The following is a 21,675-nucleotide window of genomic DNA, read 5'->3' as shown; positions in this document are numbered from 1 at the left end:
TTATTATCTTTCAAATTTTATATTTATTTCATGATTGGCTAATATATTCACAGTAGTCAAGACTCGAAAGGCATAAAAAGGTATGTAATAAATGGTAGTGAAAAACAATTACGATTAAATAAAAAATAAATAAAAATTTAAAAGTTTATAATAAAAAGTCTCCTTCCTACTTAACCTGTCTCTAAGTTACCTTCTCCAGAGGCAATGTTATAAGCTTCTAATTTAATCTATTCAGAGATTATTTTATATATAAGCAAACTAATATGCTATATTTATTTTCCCCCAGTTTTACACAAATGATAAACACTATTTAACAGTCTGCTTTTTCCACTAACATTATATCTTAAATATATTCCATATCAGTTCATAAAGAACTCTTTATATTTTATGGCTACCTAGTATTTCTTTAAATTCCAAAAGATACTATAATTTATTTAATCAGATCCTATTGGTGGGCATTAGAATTATGTCCAGTATTCTGCTATTATAACTCTGTAGTACTTACTTGTGCACTTAGGTGATTTCCACATGGTAATATATCAATAGACTAAATTCCCAGATGTAGGTGTCCTAGTTTAGGAGTATAGGTACATTTTTAATTTTTATAGGTATTGGCAAATTGCCCATAGGGGAGTTGGTACCAATTTCACTCTTACTAACAGTGTATACAATAGTGTCTGTTTCCCTATAACCTTGCCATCACAAGGTAGTACTGTTTTTGTATTTTTACTAATCTGACATAAAAATTGTTTCTTGATGTAGCTTTAATTAGGAGTTAACTCATTCTGAGTTATTTTAAGTATCTTTTCATATGTTTCTGAGCCATTACTGTTCCCATTTCTTGGAGCTGTCTTTATATATTGTTGGTGGATCTTTTTCCTCATTGTTTTGTTAGAATTCTTTATAAACAGGGCAAAAGTAAATTTATAGTTGTGAGTACACAAAACACTTTATTCTTGTATTATTATTTATTAATTGTTGTGTTATTTTCCATACAAACAATGGGAAACCTTTTGGCCACTCCTGTATTAGGGAAATTAGTCTTTTTTCTGTGGTTTGAAATTCAGAATTCTTCCCTCTGTTTATCATTTTTCTTTTGACCTTGTTATGGTGTTTTTTACCATGTAGAAATAGTCAAAACTATCAATTTTGCCTTTTATACTTCACTGTTCTCCAGCTTACTAACCTTCTTGTTACCTCTTAAATATGCTAGATACTTTTTTAGTTGCTGTTCTCTCTGCCTGGAATTCTCTTCCTGGAGATATGTGTTGTCCCTTCCTCCTTCACCACTTTGAGTCTTTGCTCAAATATCAACTTCTCAGTGATACTTGCCCTGATGACTTATTTTATATTGCAACCTCCCCATCCCTGATTTGTTTTTTGTGTATCACCTGAGGCTCACAGACTTTAGAGGTATTTGTTTGTTTGTCTCATATCAGATTGCAGCTCATCTATATAAATGAAGCAAGTGAGAATTACCATCTTCAATGCAGCAATCACCTCAGAAGACTAGACACTTGGTCTAGTGAAGCAGCCATTGCCCAAAACATTTTGGAGATAACGTCTTTAAAAACTGCCTTCAGAGGCTGCTTACAGCCTTACAAAGAAAGCAGTCCTGTGTTCTGAAGGCAGTGTTTTCGGAGTGTTGTCCATTCACCTGGTTTGGGGTTAGCAGCTTATTTAAAAAGCAGTTTCCTGGGCCTTATCCCAGATTTATTGACTCAGAATCTTTGAGAGAATGAAGCTGAGGAACTTGCCTTTTAAGTAAACTTCCTAGGTGATTCCTAGACCATTAAAGCTTAAAGACCACTGAGTGTAGAGTCAGTGCCCCGAGCTTAATCATGTACCTTGTTTACCTCAGTTTGAACCAATGACTTAGGACTATTTCCAAAAATCATAGCCACTGTCAAAGGACAAAGTATGCCCCAGGGGTGCTGAACATTCCTAATGGAGAAACTCCAGAAATGAGCTGAACAATGCTATGCAGACTTGTGGAGATGATGTTGCAGGAGACAAAACTCAGGCTAGCCTGGTTTGCGTATGCCTGACAGTACTAGCAACTTGATTAAGTCTCACTTCACATATTAAAGGACCTTGGCTTTAATTTCTCTGTAAAAGAGAAAAGGGGGAGAAAGTAGGAGTGTGTATTGGCAAATAGGTAGATGATCTGTAAGGTACTTTATCTTCTGGTTTTTCTACCAGTGTGCATAAATAAGTTTGGACAAACACATGAATGAATTATGTGTAAATAACGAGGCTTATTACTGTAACAAAAAACACTAGTTTGGGGTGTTACCAAGGTGACTTCAAAACAAGTATTGTAGTATAAGGTTAGCAGCTTCAGCTAAGGAACTATATACAAAAGACTTGCCTTAAACTCTTGGGTAATGCTGAGAAGTCCTGTAGTACTGTTGAACATTAATTTCTTCTGCTCAGTAAACTTGTTTTCAAGAAATGGTTCACACATTATCAGAAAGAGATTTAATGTATTTAATAGCTCAAGAGTAAGCAGACAGAAATTTTCATGTTAAGTCTTGGTTTTAAAGTAACTAGCATTACTAAACATAGATGTATTAAAAAATAGCAATTGTAGTTTTGTATCCAGTTTTAAATATGTGAAGCTTTGTAGTATTGTACAGCTGCAGCATCTATAATTTTTTGTTTTACTTTCTGAATATCAATACCTGCTCTTTCATTCTCTGAAAGTAAAACCAATGGCTTTTTATTTAGTCAGCAATTCTTTGATGCTATATCATATTATGCAAAAAAAAAAATCAGTGTTGGCCTATCAGTATAAGCTATTATTTTAATCCTGGAAGTTATGACAAAAATGTTAAATATCATTATACAACTAATAGTAATAAAAATAGCCACCAACATCAAGGGACTATCATATTCTAGGCACACTTTGGAGTGCTTTATACATAATATCTTATAAGAACATAATTTTTTCTTCTCCAAGGAGAACATACAGAGGGCCCACAGACATAAAAGAATGCTCAGCATCACTAGCCATCAGAGAGATGCAAATTAAAACCACAATGAGATACCACTTCACGCCAGTCAAAATGGGCATCATAAACAAATCAACAAACAAGTGCTGATGATGTCATGGAGAAAAGGGAACCCTAGTACACTGTTGGTGGGAATGCAGACTGGTATAGCCACTGTGGAAAACAGTATGGAATTTCCTCAAAAAACTAAAAATGGAACTGTCTTTTGACCCGGCAATCCCACTGCTGGGATTATACCCTAAGAACCCTGAAACACCAATGCAAAATGATCCTGTGTACCCCAATGTTCATAGCAGCACAATTTATTATAATAACCAAGTGTTGGAAACAGCCTGAGTCCCCATCAGTAAATGAATGGATCAAAAAACTATGGTACATTTACACAATGAAATGCTATGCAGCAGAAACAAAGATGGAGCTCCTACCCTTTGTTACAGCATGAATGGAACTGGAGAGCATTATGCTAAGTGAAGTAAGCCAGGCAGTGAAAGACAAATACCATATGACCTCACCTATAAGCAGAACCTAATCAACAAAACAAACAAGCAAGCAAAATATAACCAGAGACATTGAAATAAAGAACAAACTGACAGTAACCAGAGGGGCTGGAGGAGATGATAATGGTGTGGAAAATAGGAAAGGTCATCAAGGAACATGTATAAAGAACATATGGACAAAGCCATAGTGAGGTCCGATCAAGAGTGGGAGGTGTGGGGGTGGGTGGAGTTGGGGGAGGGAATGGAGACAACTGTACTTGAACAACAATAAAAAAAGAATGTAAGTGTTTTAAAGATAAATAGTATTCCCCCTTTACATGGAAGTCATGCACGGTGTTATAGGTTCATTTTTTGTCAGATGTGCATTTTTTTTTTACATTTTCTAGTACAGAGTAGGTAAATAGTAAACGTTTGTGAAATGTCATCACCCTCCTCTCAAATTACTGTTACTTTTAGTAAATATTTTATGTTAGGGTACAACTTAGTAAAAGCCGCAACTTACGTGATTATGACTTTGATGGAAAGAAACTAAATTATATCCTGTTTTAAATTAAAATGAGATTACTTTTATCCATATCTGATTTGTTAGTAATCCTGATTTTCATTAGCAAGTTAAAAAACTCCAGAGATTGAAAATTTTGCTAATGATCAATCTCTGCTAGCCATCAGATGTTCTATTTATTTTTCTCCCCAAACTTTAGATTTAAAGATAAGATTTTATCTTAGATCTTTAATAGCAAGAACTGATGAATATGAGCTACTAATTTTATTTTTGTTTCTTTACCAAGGTCAGAGTTTGAGGCTTTCCGCTCCCTAATCCTCCCACTCCACAGAGACATGAGTTGCTTTATTATACCTGATTTGTGGTTGACTGTGTCCTTTAATTCATTTTCTTGACCCTTCCTTTTTCTTCCCCTACTTTCCTTCCTCTCTCCTTCATTTTAACCCCTTAGTGAGGGCATTTATTCTTTGTCTTTTCAAATTTGTCACTTTAGCTTTGGGTTTGGGCAGTTGATTAATCAACTTTTATTCCCCAAATAGGTCTATGATGAGTAGGTTGTTTGATTTATTAAAATATTATAATTTAAAAAGCCATTTCTCCTTGCCACAGAACAGTTGCTTTCTCCTTTGGGTTTGAGATTGCAGGTATCCAATTGCTGTAGAAACCATTCTCCCTTCATGACACCTCACCCTATGAATATCATATGCAGTTAGTTAGGTTGACAACTTTGGTGCTGCCACTAGGTGCACTGCCACACCTATTCTAAAGGAAGAAAATACCACACACACACAAAAAGAACCACATATTTTTTACTCTTAAAACAACTTTTTTTTCCTGAATCTGTTTTTGTTCTGATTTGAACTGGATTTTTGCTGGTGGTAATGTGCCGTGAATGCTAACTTTGAATGCTGACTTTGTGCTGTGAATGATCTTTAGAGGAAGAAGCAGAGCCTCCCAGCTATTAGAAAAATTTGGTATCTGCATTAAGTTCTTGTAAATTATAGCGCAAGGAATTGACAAGTAGGAATTTTGTAATTTGTGGCTGTCCATTGCCCCTACAGGCTCTCGATGATTACAATTTGAAAATCTCAGAGTAAACACAATTCAGATCTTAGATTAATCACATTAATTAAAATTTTAACGAAGTCTCTCTTTGATCAGAACAAATTGGTAGTCAAAGCTACTAGAAAGTATCAACAGGCTGCATGATCCCTGTATATTTCTCAACTGCCTCTAAAAAATTAGAATGATTTACCAATCTCTGCTGTAAACTGATCACTTTGTTGTTTTTTATGGTTAATTGAACAGCTAATGTGTCTTTGAAGTCTGCACCTCTCTTGAATATGTTTTGTGTAGTTTTGAAATTTGTGTTATATATTATTTTAAACCCAATAAAATAACCACATTTTCATAATTATTTTTCCTTCTAGCTTATTTCCACAAAAATAAAATTTGGGAAGTACACAATTCTCAGGCAATGTTGTCTTAAAATTGAATTCATAAAACCATTAAGCAAGCAAGTCTCCCTCCCTCCCTTCCCTTCCCTTCCCTTCCCTTCCTTTCCCTTTCCTTCCCTTTCCTTCTCTTTCCTTTTTCCTTTTCCCTTTCCTTTCATTTTCCCTTTCCTTTCTCTCCCGTTTGAGGAGTACCCCATTTAGCTAGTATCACTTGTGAGGCTAGTTCTGTGATGGGCATCTACCATGTGATGCCCATTAGTGTGAAAGGAAATGACATTCCAGCTGTGTGTGTGTTTTGATAATATTTCATTTCAGAGGATGCCAATGATCAGATCAGGGGCAAGATTGACTTGAAATATTATAGTAAAAAGTGGAGAGAAAAATTAGATCTTAACTTTCTAGTCTCCTACACATCTCCATTGAGAAACTTGGGTGTGAACTTTGGTACAGAGGATTAGGCTGCTTGAGCACCTTTTATCTCATAATAGTTGTGGAATGTGAAGATCTGAATTTCATAGGGGCATTGATATTTCATGGCCAACAATGGGTTTCTCAAGGCTTCATCATTTCAGATTCGCATGAGGTCTGGTTATTTCTGCTGTAAATACATATATGAGCCTGCCTCCCATGAACTTATTTACAGTGGCGCTAACTTGTCTTGGCATTCTTGCTGACAGTTCTGGTGGTGTTTAACACGGTCTACTTTATATAGTCATGTCATAGGTTTTATGGGGATTCAGCCTAAATTTGGGAGATGAATTTCTGTAGACAAATATATTGGCTTTAAAAATTAAGAGGTTTGATTCTGTTTTGAATTTGATATCAAATGAATCTGAGCACATGACATTTTAATGCCATTTGTCTTTTCAAATAGATTTACCTTCTAACGCATATGACGACAGGACTTTGCTCATCAGCTAGAACATACATTTCAGAGGAGTTGTTACCTAAAATATTATCATAAGGCATAAGAAAACACACGATTTAAGTTGCCTTTCATGAACATAATTAAGAATTAATAAGCTAGTACCAGTGGCTAGTCCCCAGAATTTCCACTGTTTTGCCTTTTGTGACCTGTGTTATTAAAAGTCCATTATTTTTACAGACTTTATTAAATTGGATCTTATTAAAGCATTCTATATTTGCATTTGGTCTTTCATAATTCATTATTATTATGACATTTACTTTTTACCATCAGATCTGAAAACATATCATAAGCTACCCTTTTCTCTTGAAAGAAATGCTAATTTCAAACAGTCCTCTAATAGAAGAGAAAAGCTTTATCAGTTTTTTCATTTATTCCAGATCGTGTTAAGAATACTAATGCTAGACTTCAGTATGCTAATATCTCTGAGCTTTTTTTGGTGAAAAGCTTAGAATTATTATTTTTATCCCATACTAAGTATGAAACTAGAAGACCTTCTGCTGTTGGAGAAAACACAATTCTAAAGTGCAAGTCTTGATTCTAAAAACTTGTGGAAATGTTGCCAAATCCTGTTTAGATTAGGATAATGATAGTCAATTTAACTTTGTACCATGCAATATTTGTCCTACTTAGGAAATTATTTTCTCTTAAAATTCATTTTGTTGATTCTTCACACATATGTTAGGGTAGTACAGCTTACCATGTTCAACAGTAAGAATCTTGCACTGTCAGCCCTAGACAACATTCAGGGTGTGCTGCCTGCTTCACTGTACGATAATCGTTTCTGTATCAGTTGTTCTGTAGTGGAAAATTCAGTATAGCAAGGCTTCACCTATTGATATCAGACAAGCTGCCTAATTTTAATATAAGTAATAAAACAGTGAGTTTTTTGTTGGGGTACTAGTAAATTTATTAAACTCTGAAATGAAACTTACTTTGGATTTTGTCTCATTTTAGATTTCTGACGATGTGCAATAGACACTTTGGCAGTGTTGTTGCACAGACCGTTCGGACTCAAAAAACAGACCAGTTTCCACTTTTTCTGATTATTATGGGAAAGCGATCATCTAACGAAGTGTTAAATGTGATACAAGGTACAGTAAATGTCACCAGGGGAGAACAGTGTCTTCTTGTATATATGATAACCTTATAACATTTACCATCAAAGCTGACAGTAGTTCTTTGTATTGGTGAATATTTCAGCATTTTAAAATACAGAACTTCCTGAAGAAGAACAGCTTCAAAAAGTATAGGTACTGTGAAGAATGAAATAATGCTGCATGAAAATCCAATAGAAACGCCTTAATAGAATTACACAGCCCGTTGGGACATAGGATAATCATGTTAAATGTTCAGAATTGCTAAATTCTCTAAACTAGCAATTAAGTCATAACCAGTTGTCAAATATGACATTTCATATATGTATATATAAAGATTTCTTGCTGTAACGTAGATTAGTTGAAAGAAATGTTTTCCTTTAGTTACCTAGAAAAACCAGTGAATGGATAGTGTGAATAGAATTGTTTCAGTGGTGGTTGTTTCCTGTTATTTGTGTGAATTCATGTCTAGGATGCAACTCAGGTATGAAGTTACAGGATACCTGTGAACTTAAACTTTACCAAAAAATTAAACTTTCTATTCTTTACCCAAAAAAAGAAAAATAAGTGAATGATTTTTCCCTTTTACCTATTAACCCCAGAGATTCATATAAAATGTTACCTTATTCATGGCAAACTTAAATTGAAAATAGTGTCTCTTCTCTATGTCATGGAGAAAAAGATACTTCAAGTGCCTTACACTAAATAAAACCTTCAATATTTTTTGTCTTCTCTATAAATAGAGCATTCAAGTTCATAAATAATGTTAAAGAAGAATGAACTAAATAAATAAATAAATAAATAAATAAATAAATAAATAAATAAATAAATTGCATGTATGGATCATGAAGGTAACACCCTTTCCCTGTCAGAGGCAATATTACAATAGCCAGTGGTTCTCAAAGTGTGGCTCATGGATCCTGGAGCTCCCCTAGACATTTCCAGGAAATCTGCAAAATCAATATTATTTTCATAATATTAATAAGACTTTCTTTTGCCTTTTTTACTGTGTTGACATTTGTACTGGTGGCACAAAATCAGTGTTGCTTGAAAGTGCTGGCACCTTAGTATGAATCCAGGCCATGACACATAACTGTACTAGCACTCATATTCTTCACTTCCATATATGTGCAGTTAAAAAATTATTACTATTATTACATTTTAACCCTTTATATATTTTGTATGACACAATGGTAGGTGTAGATACAGCACTTCTATGTGTCAAAGTTCAATGGTAGTCTCAAAGAAAAACACTTGTGTGGTTACTTGAGCCAAACTAGTTATTTATTTTTGCAGAACACTATTTTTACTTGAAAATGACTGACTGACACACTATACTTACATAGCTTGGATATTTAGCAGACATTTTCTCCATAATGAACAAAGTAAGTCTGCCATTTCAAGAAAAAGAATTGACAGTATACCCAGTGATAAAATTTGAGCTCTTAAGCAAAAGGTTATATCTTTCACCATTAGAGTGACTGCTTACATTTTTGATGACATCAGTGGTGATGTTAAATGTGATTTTTTAAATGTATAATTAGGTGTTGACATTCAGAAGAAATGCATAGTTCAGTGAACCAGTGTTTTCCAGATGATCAATGCATAATATCATAAAGTCATACATGAGTAAAAAATCCATTCAAAGGGCAAGATAGACCAATAGATTTTAATAAGCAAAGTACAGAAATTTCTTTGATACAGTTTCAAATTCTTCACATAGCTCACCTTGAAATCTCCACTTGTCACTTTGGGTATATTAAAGAAGAATGTCTACAATTATCTGTTAAAATACTCCTCACTTTTTAAATTGTTGACACTATTACAGATGTCACCATTTTCCCCCTGCCACCTAACCCTACCGCCCCCCACCCTGGCCTTCACCTCCTTGATGGATCTCAAAGGGGAGAGGGGCTTGGGGGACTAGAAGAGATTAGCCAAACAACACATATGCATAGCCCTTGGATGCTCCTCACTTTTTTGTTTACTTATCTCCTCACTTACCTATGTAAGATCAGATTTGTTTCATAAATTTCAACTAAGACAATATGTTTTAATTAGTTTAATATAGAAGTAAATATAAGAATCTAGTTGTGTTCTGTTAAGCCAGACATTAAAAAGTTCTACAAAATATGTTAAAACAATGGCCATTCTTCTCACTAAACTTTTTCTTTTGGTACATAGAGTCATTTTTCATGAAATGTGATATTTATAAGTATATTAACAAGTAATGCTTTACTATCATCACTTTTAAAATAATTCTTAACCGTGTTTTAAATATTTCAGTTTTAATTTCTAACATAGTAAATCTTGATAACTATAACCTACATACAGTTCTTTAGGGATTTCAGTAGTTTTTAAGAGTATAAAGGGGTTTTAAAATCAAAAAGTTCATAAATGACTCCAGTAGGCTCTAAAGAATAAATTTGCCCTGAATTTGGATTATTAAGGGTTTAGGTACAAAGTATCTATAAGTCCAGTTTGGCAGTGACTCCTTTTATAAGCAGTGGGTTAAGCCTGAAAATTAAAAGTCAGTGTGTAGTCAAAATATTCATGCCCTATACTCTGAATCTTGGGCACTACAGTTTACAAATAAGAAATGGAAACCCAGCCCTGGCCAGTGTGGCTCAGCTGGTTGGAGCATCATCCAGTAAAGCAAAAGGTCATGGTTCCATTCCTGGGAAGGGCATGTGCCTGGGTTCCAGATTCGTCCCAAGTCAGGGCGCATACAAGAGGCAACCAATTGATGTCTCTCTCACATCATCAACATTTCAGTCCCTTTCTTCCCCTCTCTCTAAAATCAATAAATGTGTCCTCACATGAGAAAAATGATTGATAGATATAGATAGATAGACAGACAAATAAAAAGCAATGGTTCCTGAGCCTACCCCTGATCCGGGAATCAGCATTAAAAAGAGAGAGAGAGAGAAAGAAATGGAAAACAAAAGATTTGCCCAGGAATAAACTCTGCATCAGTGGTGATCCTAAACTTTTTGTCCTTTATCATGTCTGGTAACAATAACTACCAGTGATTGGGTGTGTACTATACATAATATCTAATCCTTCTCAGAGGCCTACAAAGGCAGTGATATCTTCATTGTGTGATAAAGAAATTAATCATTAGCTACAGTGAGTCACTCATTTACTCATTTGTTTATTAGGTGAATATTTGTTAAACCCTTGTCATGTGCTACACAGTTTCTAGGTACTACATCATAGTGGTGGAACTACGGTTATAACTCTGATTACAAAACCAGTTTTGCATTCTTAGTACCATGATACTACACCAACATAACATTTGTTCTCTAGGTCATTTATTGAGAAAGGAGGGCCAATGTGACCAAATCATTTTCCTTTGCTAAGTACTAGAGGTGTTCCCTAACCCTTTGCTGTCAATGATCATAAGAAAAATTGGGTAAAATCATGTTACCCAATTAAAAGATCATGTTAGTCATGCTCTACACTGGTAAACACTAGCAAGAATACTTGCTATTTGTTGTCTCATTGGTGGCCATTTCATTCATGGGAGAAGAAGACCCTTTCTCACACCCTGGAGAAAGACAGATTCTTTTGGCTGTAGGTTCAAAAGAATAGAATTGCTATATCTCTATGTATCTTCAAGAATTTCTCTATTGTAGATGCATCCAAAGCAAGTAATAGGATTTAATGCATTCAGGAAATGGCACATTTGTGCCTTGTGTTTTTTTTATGGACTTGAGCAGGGAATAAAAGAGCAGTAAGGAATATTAAACATTTTGAATACCTTCTTCATTAAAAATTATAGCATAGAAATTTGAAAGCAGCTGAAGGGAGAAATATCACTTGGGCAAAAAACAGAAATTTATTTTTTTCAGGACTTAAGATACTATTTGTTTCACCGAAGAATCTTTAGAGTTAGAAGATAATTCTAAGTAAACTGTGTATTGATGTAGTAGAGAGGACAGCTTTGAGTCAGACTCATGGTTTCCAATCCTGGCCCCACCACTTAACCAGCGTGACCTTGGTTGGTAGGTTACTTATGCTCTATAAACCTGGTTTTTCTTCTCTTTAAAATCAAAATTTCAACCAAAAATTATTGTACAGATTAAATGAGGTGATATATATCATGTTCTTAGCCTAATTACTGGCATATAAACAAACAGTAGTTGTTACTAGTATTATTAAGTAGATATGTTTCTATAATATGAAAGAACTTTTGACCCTTATGACTTGGACATTATTATTTACGCTGCTAAAAAAATACTTCTTAAGAATCTGTTCCCTGAAATCTAAATGTTCTGAAATTTCAACTGTCTAAATACTGCTTTACTTTTTCATATTGAACTTTTCAGTGAAAACATGAAAGAATTTTAAGTAGATAATAGCATCCTAGTTTGTAAATTTTTTTAGATTGTAGTGATTTCTTATGATTAATTCTAGAATGACTTCCCATTTTATAATAACTAATAATGTGAAGTTTGGCGGTCTCCATGTGTTGCTAGGTAACACAACAGTGGATGAGTTAATGATGAGACTCATGGCTGCAATGGAGATCTTCACAGCACAGCAACAGGAAGATATAAAGGATGAGGTAAGGTGAAAGGTTAAGTAGCTCTTTGGTATGATTTTGATGAGAATTTGTCAAATGGTAATGCTTGCCTGTGTCATGATTGATAAGTAAGGATGATGAAGATGCATTTCCAGATTAAACAGGACTTTTATGCCATTGAGTTTATCTTGCAGTCCATTCTTTTCATGACCCCATGACCCAACAATTTGTTTAATTTCATGAACATTTATTCTTTGCTAGATTTGATGTGGAGGGAGCAGGTCAATTTGCAGGAAATGAATTCCAAAGCATGGTTATGGAAGAAACTACACTCCAGAAAATCTTATCTACTATGTGGGTTTTTCATTCCCTTTTAAGGTTCTCTTTAAATATTGAGATTAATTAGCAATAAGCACATTTTACATTTGAACATGTTTTTGAAGCACTGTGAAAATTAGTAAAAGCTCTCCAAAATTCTGAATTTCTCAGCTTCTTGAATATATTCAGATGGTATAGAGGACATGAGTGTGGAACCTCAAAGAAAATAATAACAGCAATACTGACAGTGACAATGGTAGTCAACACTTAACTGAATAACCATACCTATGCTTAAAGTCCTAGGGGAGGGTGGTGTATGGAGACGACTGCTTCTGACAGAGGGGTATAGCCAGGCTTTGGTGACTTGGCAGGAAGGAAACCAGGGAATAGCTTCACTTTGCTTCCACACTCTGACCTTCTGCTAGTACCTCCTATTGACCTCCCTGGGCAAAAACCTAGGTAGAGCGTGGATACTGAGGCACAAATGGAAGATAATCTATCACAGATTGGTATTATGGTCTCCACTTTTCAGATGAGAAAACTGAGGATCAAGAAAGTTAATTTACCTGCCCTGACTGGTGGGTTGAGTATCCTCCTGCAAACTGGAAGGTCACTGGTTCACTTCCCAGTCAGGGCACATGCCTGGGTTGTGGGCCAGGTCCCCTGTTGGGGGCTTGTGGGAGGCAACAGGTAGATGTTTCTCTCTCTTTCTCCCTCCCTTCTCTCTAAAAATAATTAAAGTCTTTTAAAAAAAAGTTAATTTACCAAAGGTTGTTCAGCTGGTGGGACATACAATAATCACAAGTAATCATTAGTGCTTTATCAGTCAAGAAATTTCTAAATTTGGAAAAGAGCCTTAAGATAAGCTTTAAAACATTAACATTTATTAATTTGAGATGCTAAGTTAACAGATACTTATAAATTTTTTTTAATTTTGTTTTTAATTAAATTACAAAAAGATTTCTATAGAACAAATAAGGGAGAGTTTGATTTCTGAGTAATGATAATGAATGCTTTCAATAGAATACCCTTTATTGCAAATGGGAAACATGTAGGCAATTTTAATATAACCCAAACAGTTGTATTTTACTTTACTTACTTATGTCTTACATAAGACTGTGTTTGTTGAAAAGAGCAAGGGTTGTATCATATTCACATTTGTATCCCCTGACAGTATACCTAGGAGTAGGCATTCAGTGTTTGTCAAATGGTTAGATAAATGAATGCTGGGAAGAATTTACATGAAATGATATTACTTAAAAAAAAATACTTGATTACAGTGGTATAAAACCTGACAAATCCACATTAACAAATGTGAAAATTTAGAATGTCATAACTAGTTGACAGGTTTAATGCTCATTAGGTTTCTTTTATTGCTGCAAAAATGTTAAGTTTGTAATTTTTCTTTATAGTGTTTCATTTACTGTGAGGGAAAGGTAATCGAGTATATGGTAGAAAGATGTTTATCTGTTACTCTATAAATTGACAGTGACATTTTGAAATAATGAACTACCGTGCTTAGTTAGGAATTTGTAATAATAGGTATGTTGCCATTCAAGATTACATTTATCCCAGAATAGAGGCATTGGTTGACAATAATTTACTAAACATATTTTTCAGCCATTTAAATCTTGAGTCTCATTAGTTAGATTTACAGATTATGCTGTATAATAATATAAATGCACAATATTTGCAGCACATTCCCAGTTCATTCTTTTGTCTTAATTTGTGTTCTTCATAATTTATTGGTAAAGAAATTGACTTTAATTCCTTTAATACTTAGCACAAAATTGAATATGAGGGTTACAGGAAAAATCCAAGGCTCCATGTAATTGAAATTTTTATTGAAATTTAACTGCAAGAGATGAGGATTTCTCTTTGTTTTTAGAGTGCCTTCATGAGAATTATTATTCAGGTCATAGTAAGAAAAGCTTCTCTTGAGTGTAAAGACTTCTTTAGACAGACTGTGCATAGACCATAGTGATTTGGTATCTGCTGAATGTATGTAACAAGAAACACTGTTCCTTGTAATTGTGATTTTGCCTTCACTCTTTAAATAATTTCAAATAAGACATCTTAAGCTTCTAGTCAAAATCAAATTCATGAACAGGTTTGGAGTATGGCTTCCTAGGCCCGAATTTACTTAAACTTAACTTTGATTCAGTGCCATCCATCACTTCAGTGATTCTGTGGTAGTAGTGCAATTTAAGATACCCATACTATATAAAACTTTTATTAAATAAAACCATGCCCAAATCATATTCATACTGAGTCATTCTTCAGTGGCCCAGAATAGACTAACCTTTGTATCACTAATTGTTCTGTCTCTAAACAGGAAATATACATTATATGTGCCTCTGTTTTGATAGACCTGCCTATAACTTTTTCATAGACATTTTCATTTATGGTACAGTTTGTTTTAGTGTTTACTGAGCATTTATCAAGTATATAGCACTGAGCTAGATTCTTTGCTCCAGTGAGGGGCTATTGGCAACAAAGGGATAAGTAGGAAAGCAATTATCACTGTAAGACAATAGCCACAACCTATTTATGCTTTGACTGGTTCCAAACAACAGATGCTTTCTAACATGTACATGGATTTAAGTTTTTCATATGTACTATTTTTTTATGAGTACTCTAGAAACCTCTGAGTATCAAGAAGTTATGATACTTACCTTTTTACTTATCCATTTGTTTGTTCATCCATTCAACACTAATTTATTTAGAATTCTCTATTAGTAGGTACAAGGTTTACTCCTTTGCAGTCCAACCTCTGATTAACTTGTATCTGAGCAACTAGCTCAGTAATTGCCACAATCCAGATGTTGGATATCAGGACAGATTTCAAGGACAGACACATGATTCTCACATCTTTGGTAAGTCTAACAATACACTAGTGGAACATGGACAGCATATGCTAGAGGGACATTCTAGGCTTATCTTAAAGGGTTCTGATTTGAGACTTAAAAACAGCACTGCCACAGCACCGGGAAGATGTGCTTATTGGCTCTGGCAGCTTTTTGTGTTGCCAAAGGAAATTGATGGCTTTATGGTTTGCTTCGCGGAATGTGCCAATTTTTTGTTGTAAGCTTTGTCTTTATGTTACCGTTTTAAGCACTTCATTCCATTCCATTCCCCTGTTTAAAATCTCATCATTGTCACACCCATTCTGTTTCCAGAGTTAACAGTGGTAAACAGGATTCTGGCTTCTGTTGATGTTATCTTTAAAAGAATAAGAAGTTATCACAAGATAGACATGCCTGGGTAGTGGTTCCGTCCTGGTTGGAGCTCATGCTAGAGGCAACCAGTGGATGGTTCTCTCTCACATCTATGTTTCTCTCTCTCTCTCTCTTTTTCTCACTCCCTCCCTCCCTCCCTCCTCTCTCTCTTAAATCAATTGTTTAAAACCCTCACATGAGGATTTTTAAAATTTTAATATATATAAACTATTCCCTGTGTTATTGGACAAAGGGCCTGGTCCTGAGCATGTCTACCTAGGGTCAGCTGGTAGTGTGTGGGTTCTTGACTTCATGTAGGAAAGATTTCACAGCACGAGTCCAGGTGACCCTGAAGGTACGTTCATAAAGCTGGGGACAGTAAAACAAGGAAGGCTTAGCATAGAAGAAAAACAGGAGCTCTTAGGCTGGGCTGCCTTAGCTCACTGGGAAGTCAGAGAAAAGGGGACCTTGGCGACAGGTTCAGGAGATTAGCCTGCCGATTGATCCCCTGGTTGCAAATCTCATAGGGACTCTTACAATCCAGGAGATGCGTGCCTGTCGGGGAAGAAGCGGAGAAGGGAATGGTGCATGCTGTTCCCCAGAGGGAGAGCTTGCAGTGGATAGTTTGTCTTCAGGGTTTTAGCTCTCTCGTAGGTGGGAATTTTAGGGGAGAGATCTCAGGGGAGAGTTTGAACAGAAAATTCATCAGTTTTCCAGATGTGTCCTTTTACGGTCATGGTCTACACTGATTGGTCAGTGCCAGGCCAGGGACTCCTTAGTCATTTCAGCTGCTGCTGAATTCACCCAACTGGTTTTGCCAATTTTCTGGGCCTGGAGCTGAAATACAGCTGAGGCCAAGATGTTATCTCTAGGGAGGTGACCTTTTGTATCTGGCTGTAAATTGCTCAGCCATTTTGTTCAGCTAGCTTGTCTCTTAGTGTATGTCCATCAGTTGTGCATGTAAGTTCTTTGGTTTCACATTTCCTATACTATTCCTAACATTGCCCTGTCTTTTTTGTACATACCAATTTATGTTTCTTAATCCCTGTACCTTTTCCCTCACTCTTCCCCTTCTCCCTCTCGGCTGATAACCTTTCAAGTGATCTCCATATCTATGCTTCTGTTCCTGTTCTGGTTGTTTGCTTGGTTTGTTTTTTGAGATTCAGTTTTTGATAGTTGTGATTTTGTTGTAATTTTAATGTTCATAGTTTCAGTCTTTTTTTTAAATAAGGCCCTTTAACATTTCATGTAATAGTGGCTTGGTGATGATGAACCCCTTTAGCTTTACCTTCTCTCGGAAGACTTTCTCAGCCCTTAAATTCTAAATGATAGCTTTGCTAGATAGAGTAATCTAGGTGGTAGGTCCTTGCTTTTCATTACTTTGAATACTTCTTGCCAGCCCCTTCTTGCCTGAAAAGTTTCTTTTGAGGAATCAGCTGACAATCTTATGGGACCTTCTTTGTAAGTAACTCTCTCCTTTTCTCTTGCTGCTTTTAAGAGTCTCTCTTTATATTTAATCTTTGGCATTTTAATTATGATATGTCTTGGTGTGGTCCTCTTTGGGTCCAATTTATTTGGGACTCTCTGTGCTTCCTGGACTTATGTCTATTTCCTTCACCAAATTAGGGAAGTTTTCTTTCATTATTTTTTCAAATCAGTTTTCAATTTTTTGCTCTTCCTCTTCTCCTTCTGGCATCCCTATAATTTGGATGTTGGTACATTTGGAGATGTCCCAGAGCCTTCTTAGCCTGTCCTCATTTTTTTTGAATTCTTGTTTCTTCTTTCTGTTCTTGTTGAATCTTTATTTCTTCCCTATGTTCCAAATAGTTGATTTTAATCCTGGCTTCCTTCCCTTCACTGTTGGTCCCCTGTGGATTTTTCTTTATTTCTCTTAATGCGCCCTTCATTTCTGCCTGGGTCTTTTTTATGCTGTTGCCATATTCAGTGAGTTCTTTGAGCATCCTGATAACCGTTGTTTTGAACTCTGCATCTGATAGGTTGGTTATCTCCATTTTGTTTAATTCTTTTTCTGGAGTTTTGTTCTGTTCTTTCAATTGGACCATATTTCTTTGCCTCCTCAATTTGGCAACCTTCCTGTTTGTTTCTGTGTTTTAGGTATTTGTTTCTTTGACTCCCTGTCTTAGTAGCATGGCCTGTTACAGAAGAACGGACCTGTAAATTGTGTGAGGTGGAGCCTTAGGTGATCATCAGGGCAACCTGTTTCGCTGCTTTGTGGCTCTGTGTGGGGGGAGGATGCAGAGAGAGGACAGTGCCACTGCCTGGCTTCTGGAAGTTTGCCCAGGAGGAAGCTGTCTCCTGGCACTCGCCCTGTTTCCATTCTCCTCCCTTGCTCTCCATATTGCCATTTGTGCCCTTCCAGCTGTTACCCTGGTACTGAATCCCAGAAGGGGTGGATCTGCATAAGTCCTAAGTCCTTGCAGGCCCTTTAAGAGGAGTCTCCTGATAATATGGGGTTTTCTTCTGCTGCCCCAACCCCCACTGGTTTTTATGGCCAGAAGTTATGGGGATTTATCTTCCTGGCACTGGAACCCTAGGCTGCTGTTTGGTCTGGTTTGGGGCTGGGATCCCTCATTCCTGAGGTATCCCTCCTGATTTTTATCCACCTCACATGAATGTGGGACCACCTGTCACTACCTCTTAGTTCCACTTTGGTGTCTCTGCCCAGCTCCATCCTCTCCACCTCTCTCTGTGTCTCTGCCCTTCCTACCCGTCTGGATGAATATGGCTTCTTTAAATCCTTGGTTGTTGGACTTCTATACAGCTCCATTTTCTGACAGTCCTGGGTGGTATTTGTTTTGTAGTGTAGTTTTTCTATAGTTGCACGAGGAGGCAAAATGTGTTTACCTGTACCTCCATCTTGACCAGAAGTTTTCCTGTGATCATTTTGAATTGAATCATTTGGGGGTTTTTTTGTTACTGATTTCTGTGAGTTCTTTGTATTTTGACTATCAACCCCTTATCAGATATATGATTTGCAGGTATTTTCATCCTTTCAGTAGGATGTATTTTCATTTTGTTGATGGTTTCCTTTGCTATGCGAAAGCTTTTTAGTTTGATGTAGTCCCACTTGTTTATTTTGCTTTTGTTGCCTTTGTTTTTGGTGTCACATCTAAAATATCATTAACAAAACTGATGTCAAGGAGCTTTCTACCTATGTTTTTACCTAGGAGTTTTATTGTTTCAGATCTTGTATTCAGTCTTTAATTCATTTTCAGTTGATTTTTTGTGTATGGTGTAATATAGTGATCCACTTACATTCTTTTACATGTGGCTGTCCTTTTTTCCCAGCACCATTTACTGAAGAGACTGTCCTTTTCCCATTGTATATTCTTGGCTCCTTTGTCATGAATTAATTGAGTACATATGTGTGGGTTTATTTCTGAGCTGTTTATTTTATTCTGAATATGTGTCTGTTTTTATACCATTACCATACTGTTTTGATTTCTATGGCTTTGTAATATACTTTGAAATCAGGAAGCATGATGTCTCCAGCTTTGTTTTTCTTTCTCCAAGACTGCTTTGGCTATTGGGGGTGTCTTTTGTGGTTCCATACAAATTTTAGCATTGTTCTATTTCTGTGAAAAATGTGATTGGAATTTTGATAGGGATTGAATGGAATCTGCATACTGCTTTTAGTAGTATGGACATTTTTAACAATATTCTTATAATCCATGGGCATAAAGTATCTTTACATTTATTGTGTCTTCTTCATTGTCTTTCATCTATAGTTCTTTACAGATCTTTCACCTCCTTGGTTAAGTTTGTTACTAGGTATTTTATTTTTAATGCAATTGTAAGTGGGATTATTTTATTAATACTCTTGTTATTCGTGTATGACAACATAAATTTTTATGTATTGATTTTGTATCTTGCACCTTTACTGAATTCATTGATTAATTTTGATAATATTTTGGTGAAGTATTAAGGTTTTCTATATATAATATCATGTCATCTGCAAATAGTAACAGTTTTACTTCTTCCCTTGCAGCTGGGCTACCTTTTATTTCTTTTTCTTGACTAATTGTCCTGGCCAGGACTCCCAATACTATGTTAAATAATGTGGCAAGAGTGGGCATCCTTGTCTTATTCCTAATCTAAGAGAAAAAGCTTTCAGCTTGTCACTTTTGATTATGGTGTTAGATATGGGCTTGTCATATATACCTTTCATTATGTTGAGGTACATTCCCTCTATACCTAGTTTGTTGTGAATTCTATCTTAAATGGATGTTGAATTTTGTCCAGTGTTTTTTCTGTATCTATTGAGATGATTGTATGATTTCTGTCCTTTATTTTGTTAATGTAGTATATTGCATTGGTTGATTTATAGATATTGAACCTTAAATCCCTGGAACAAATACCACTTGGTCATGGTGCATGATCCTTTTGAGGTATTTTTGAATTTGGTTTGTTAATATTTTGTTGAGGATTTTCACATCTGTGTTCATCAGGGATATCAGCCTCTAATTTTATTTTCTTATACGATCCTTATCTGGTTTTGGTATCAGTAATGCTGGCCTTATAAAATGAGTTTGGAAGTGTTTTCTCTTCTTATCAATTCTTCTTTAAATACTGGTAAAATTCACCAGAGAAGCCACCTGGTCCCAGACTTCAGTTTGTTGGGAAGACTTTTTATTACTAATTCAATCTCCTTATTCTAATAATTAGTATATTCAGATTTTTAATTTCATTCTTGATTCAGTTGTGATAGTTTGTGTGTTTTTAAGAATTTATCCATTTCTTATAGGTGATCTAATTTGTTGATATATAATTACTCATAGCAGTATCTTATGATCCTTTGTTTTCTGCATTATTAATTGTAACATCTCCTGTTTTATTTCTGATTTTATTTATTTCAATTCTCTATTTTTTGGTGAGTCTAGCTGAAGATTTACCAATTTTGTTTATCTTTTAAAAAACAGCTCTTAGTTTCATTGATCTTTTCTATTGTTTTTTTTAGTTTTTATTTACTTCTGTTCTGATCTTTGTTATTTCCTTCCTTCTACTAAATCTCAGCGTTGTTTGATTTTGTTTTTCTCTTTCCTTGAGATATACAGTTAGCCTTTTTTCTTGATGAATTCTTTATCATTATGAACTTTTCTCATAGAACTGTTTTTGCTGCATCCTGTAAGTTTTGGTATGTTGTATTTCCATTTTCAGTTATCTCTAGGTGTTTTTATTAATCTTTTTATTTCATCATTGACCCATTCGTTGTTTGGTGACATGTTTAATCTCCACATATTTGTCAATTTTTTCTTGTATTGATTTCTAGTTTTATACTATTGGGTGGGAAAATATGCTTGATATTATTTCAGTCTAAGTGTATTAAGACTTGTTCTGTAGCCTAACATATATGATCTGTCCTCAGAATGTTCCATGTGCACTTGAGAAGAATGCATATTCTGTTGCTTTTTCATGTATATATCTGTTAAGTTCATCTTGTCCAAAACGCTTAAGTCCACTATTTCCTTATTGATTTTATGTCTTGATGTCTTACTCATTGATGAAAATAGGGTATTAATGTCCCCTAATTTTATTTTATTGCTGTTTGTTTCTCTCTTTAGGTCTGTTAATATTTGCTTTATATATTTAGGATCCCCTATGTTGGGTGCATAAATATTTTAACAGAGTTTTTTATCCAGTGAGAAGTCTATGAAGTGATCAGGTGTATGAAGCCCTGGGAGCACTTAACCAGGGTGAGCAAAACATGCTGTGTAAGCATGGAGCACACTTGACGTGGAGCATATGAAAGGGTTCTTGCATTCTCCCAGTACAAGCTATAAAGCATGTAGAAGAGGTGAGAATAAAGATAATAATGGTAGCCACTCTTCAGGTTCCTTCCTGCTATATGCCAAGCATGTTTCTGGTCTCTAGGTCAGTGTTCCTCACTGTGATTCCTGGACTACTGGAGTACTCAGCTACTTACCAAGACAGCTAGGTATGAAAAAGCAATGTAATACATTTTGTTCCTATTTATTTTACATTTTGTCATGTAAAATAAATTATAATATACCTCCAAATTTTATTTCATTTTTTGTTACAATTAGACTGCTCACATATAACGAGGATTGTATTAGTTGTTTTGATTTGACATTCATTTA

General features: G+C 35.2%; 1 protein-coding gene across 2 annotated transcripts in view; it reads left to right on the top strand.

Annotated features, from left to right (window-relative positions):
• The window catches only part of LOC114496088 (FAS-associated factor 1), a 380,509-nt gene that overhangs the window by 315,032 nt on the left and 43,802 nt on the right, over positions 1-21,675 (top strand). For both annotated transcript variants that reach the window (XM_028511353.2, XM_028511352.2), the window contains 2 exons: positions 7,353-7,489; positions 11,974-12,062. In XM_028511353.2, coding sequence (XP_028367154.2) covers positions 7,353-7,489; positions 11,974-12,062 — 226 coding nt within the window. The remainder of the gene's footprint in view (positions 1-7,352; positions 7,490-11,973; positions 12,063-21,675) is intronic.

This window comes from Phyllostomus discolor, chromosome 5 (genome assembly GCF_004126475.2).
Source record: "Phyllostomus discolor isolate MPI-MPIP mPhyDis1 chromosome 5, mPhyDis1.pri.v3, whole genome shotgun sequence".
Classification (NCBI taxonomy): Eukaryota; Metazoa; Chordata; class Mammalia; order Chiroptera; family Phyllostomidae; genus Phyllostomus; species Phyllostomus discolor.
Note: the sequence above shows the minus strand (reverse complement) of the source record. Positions and strands in the feature narration are given on the sequence as shown.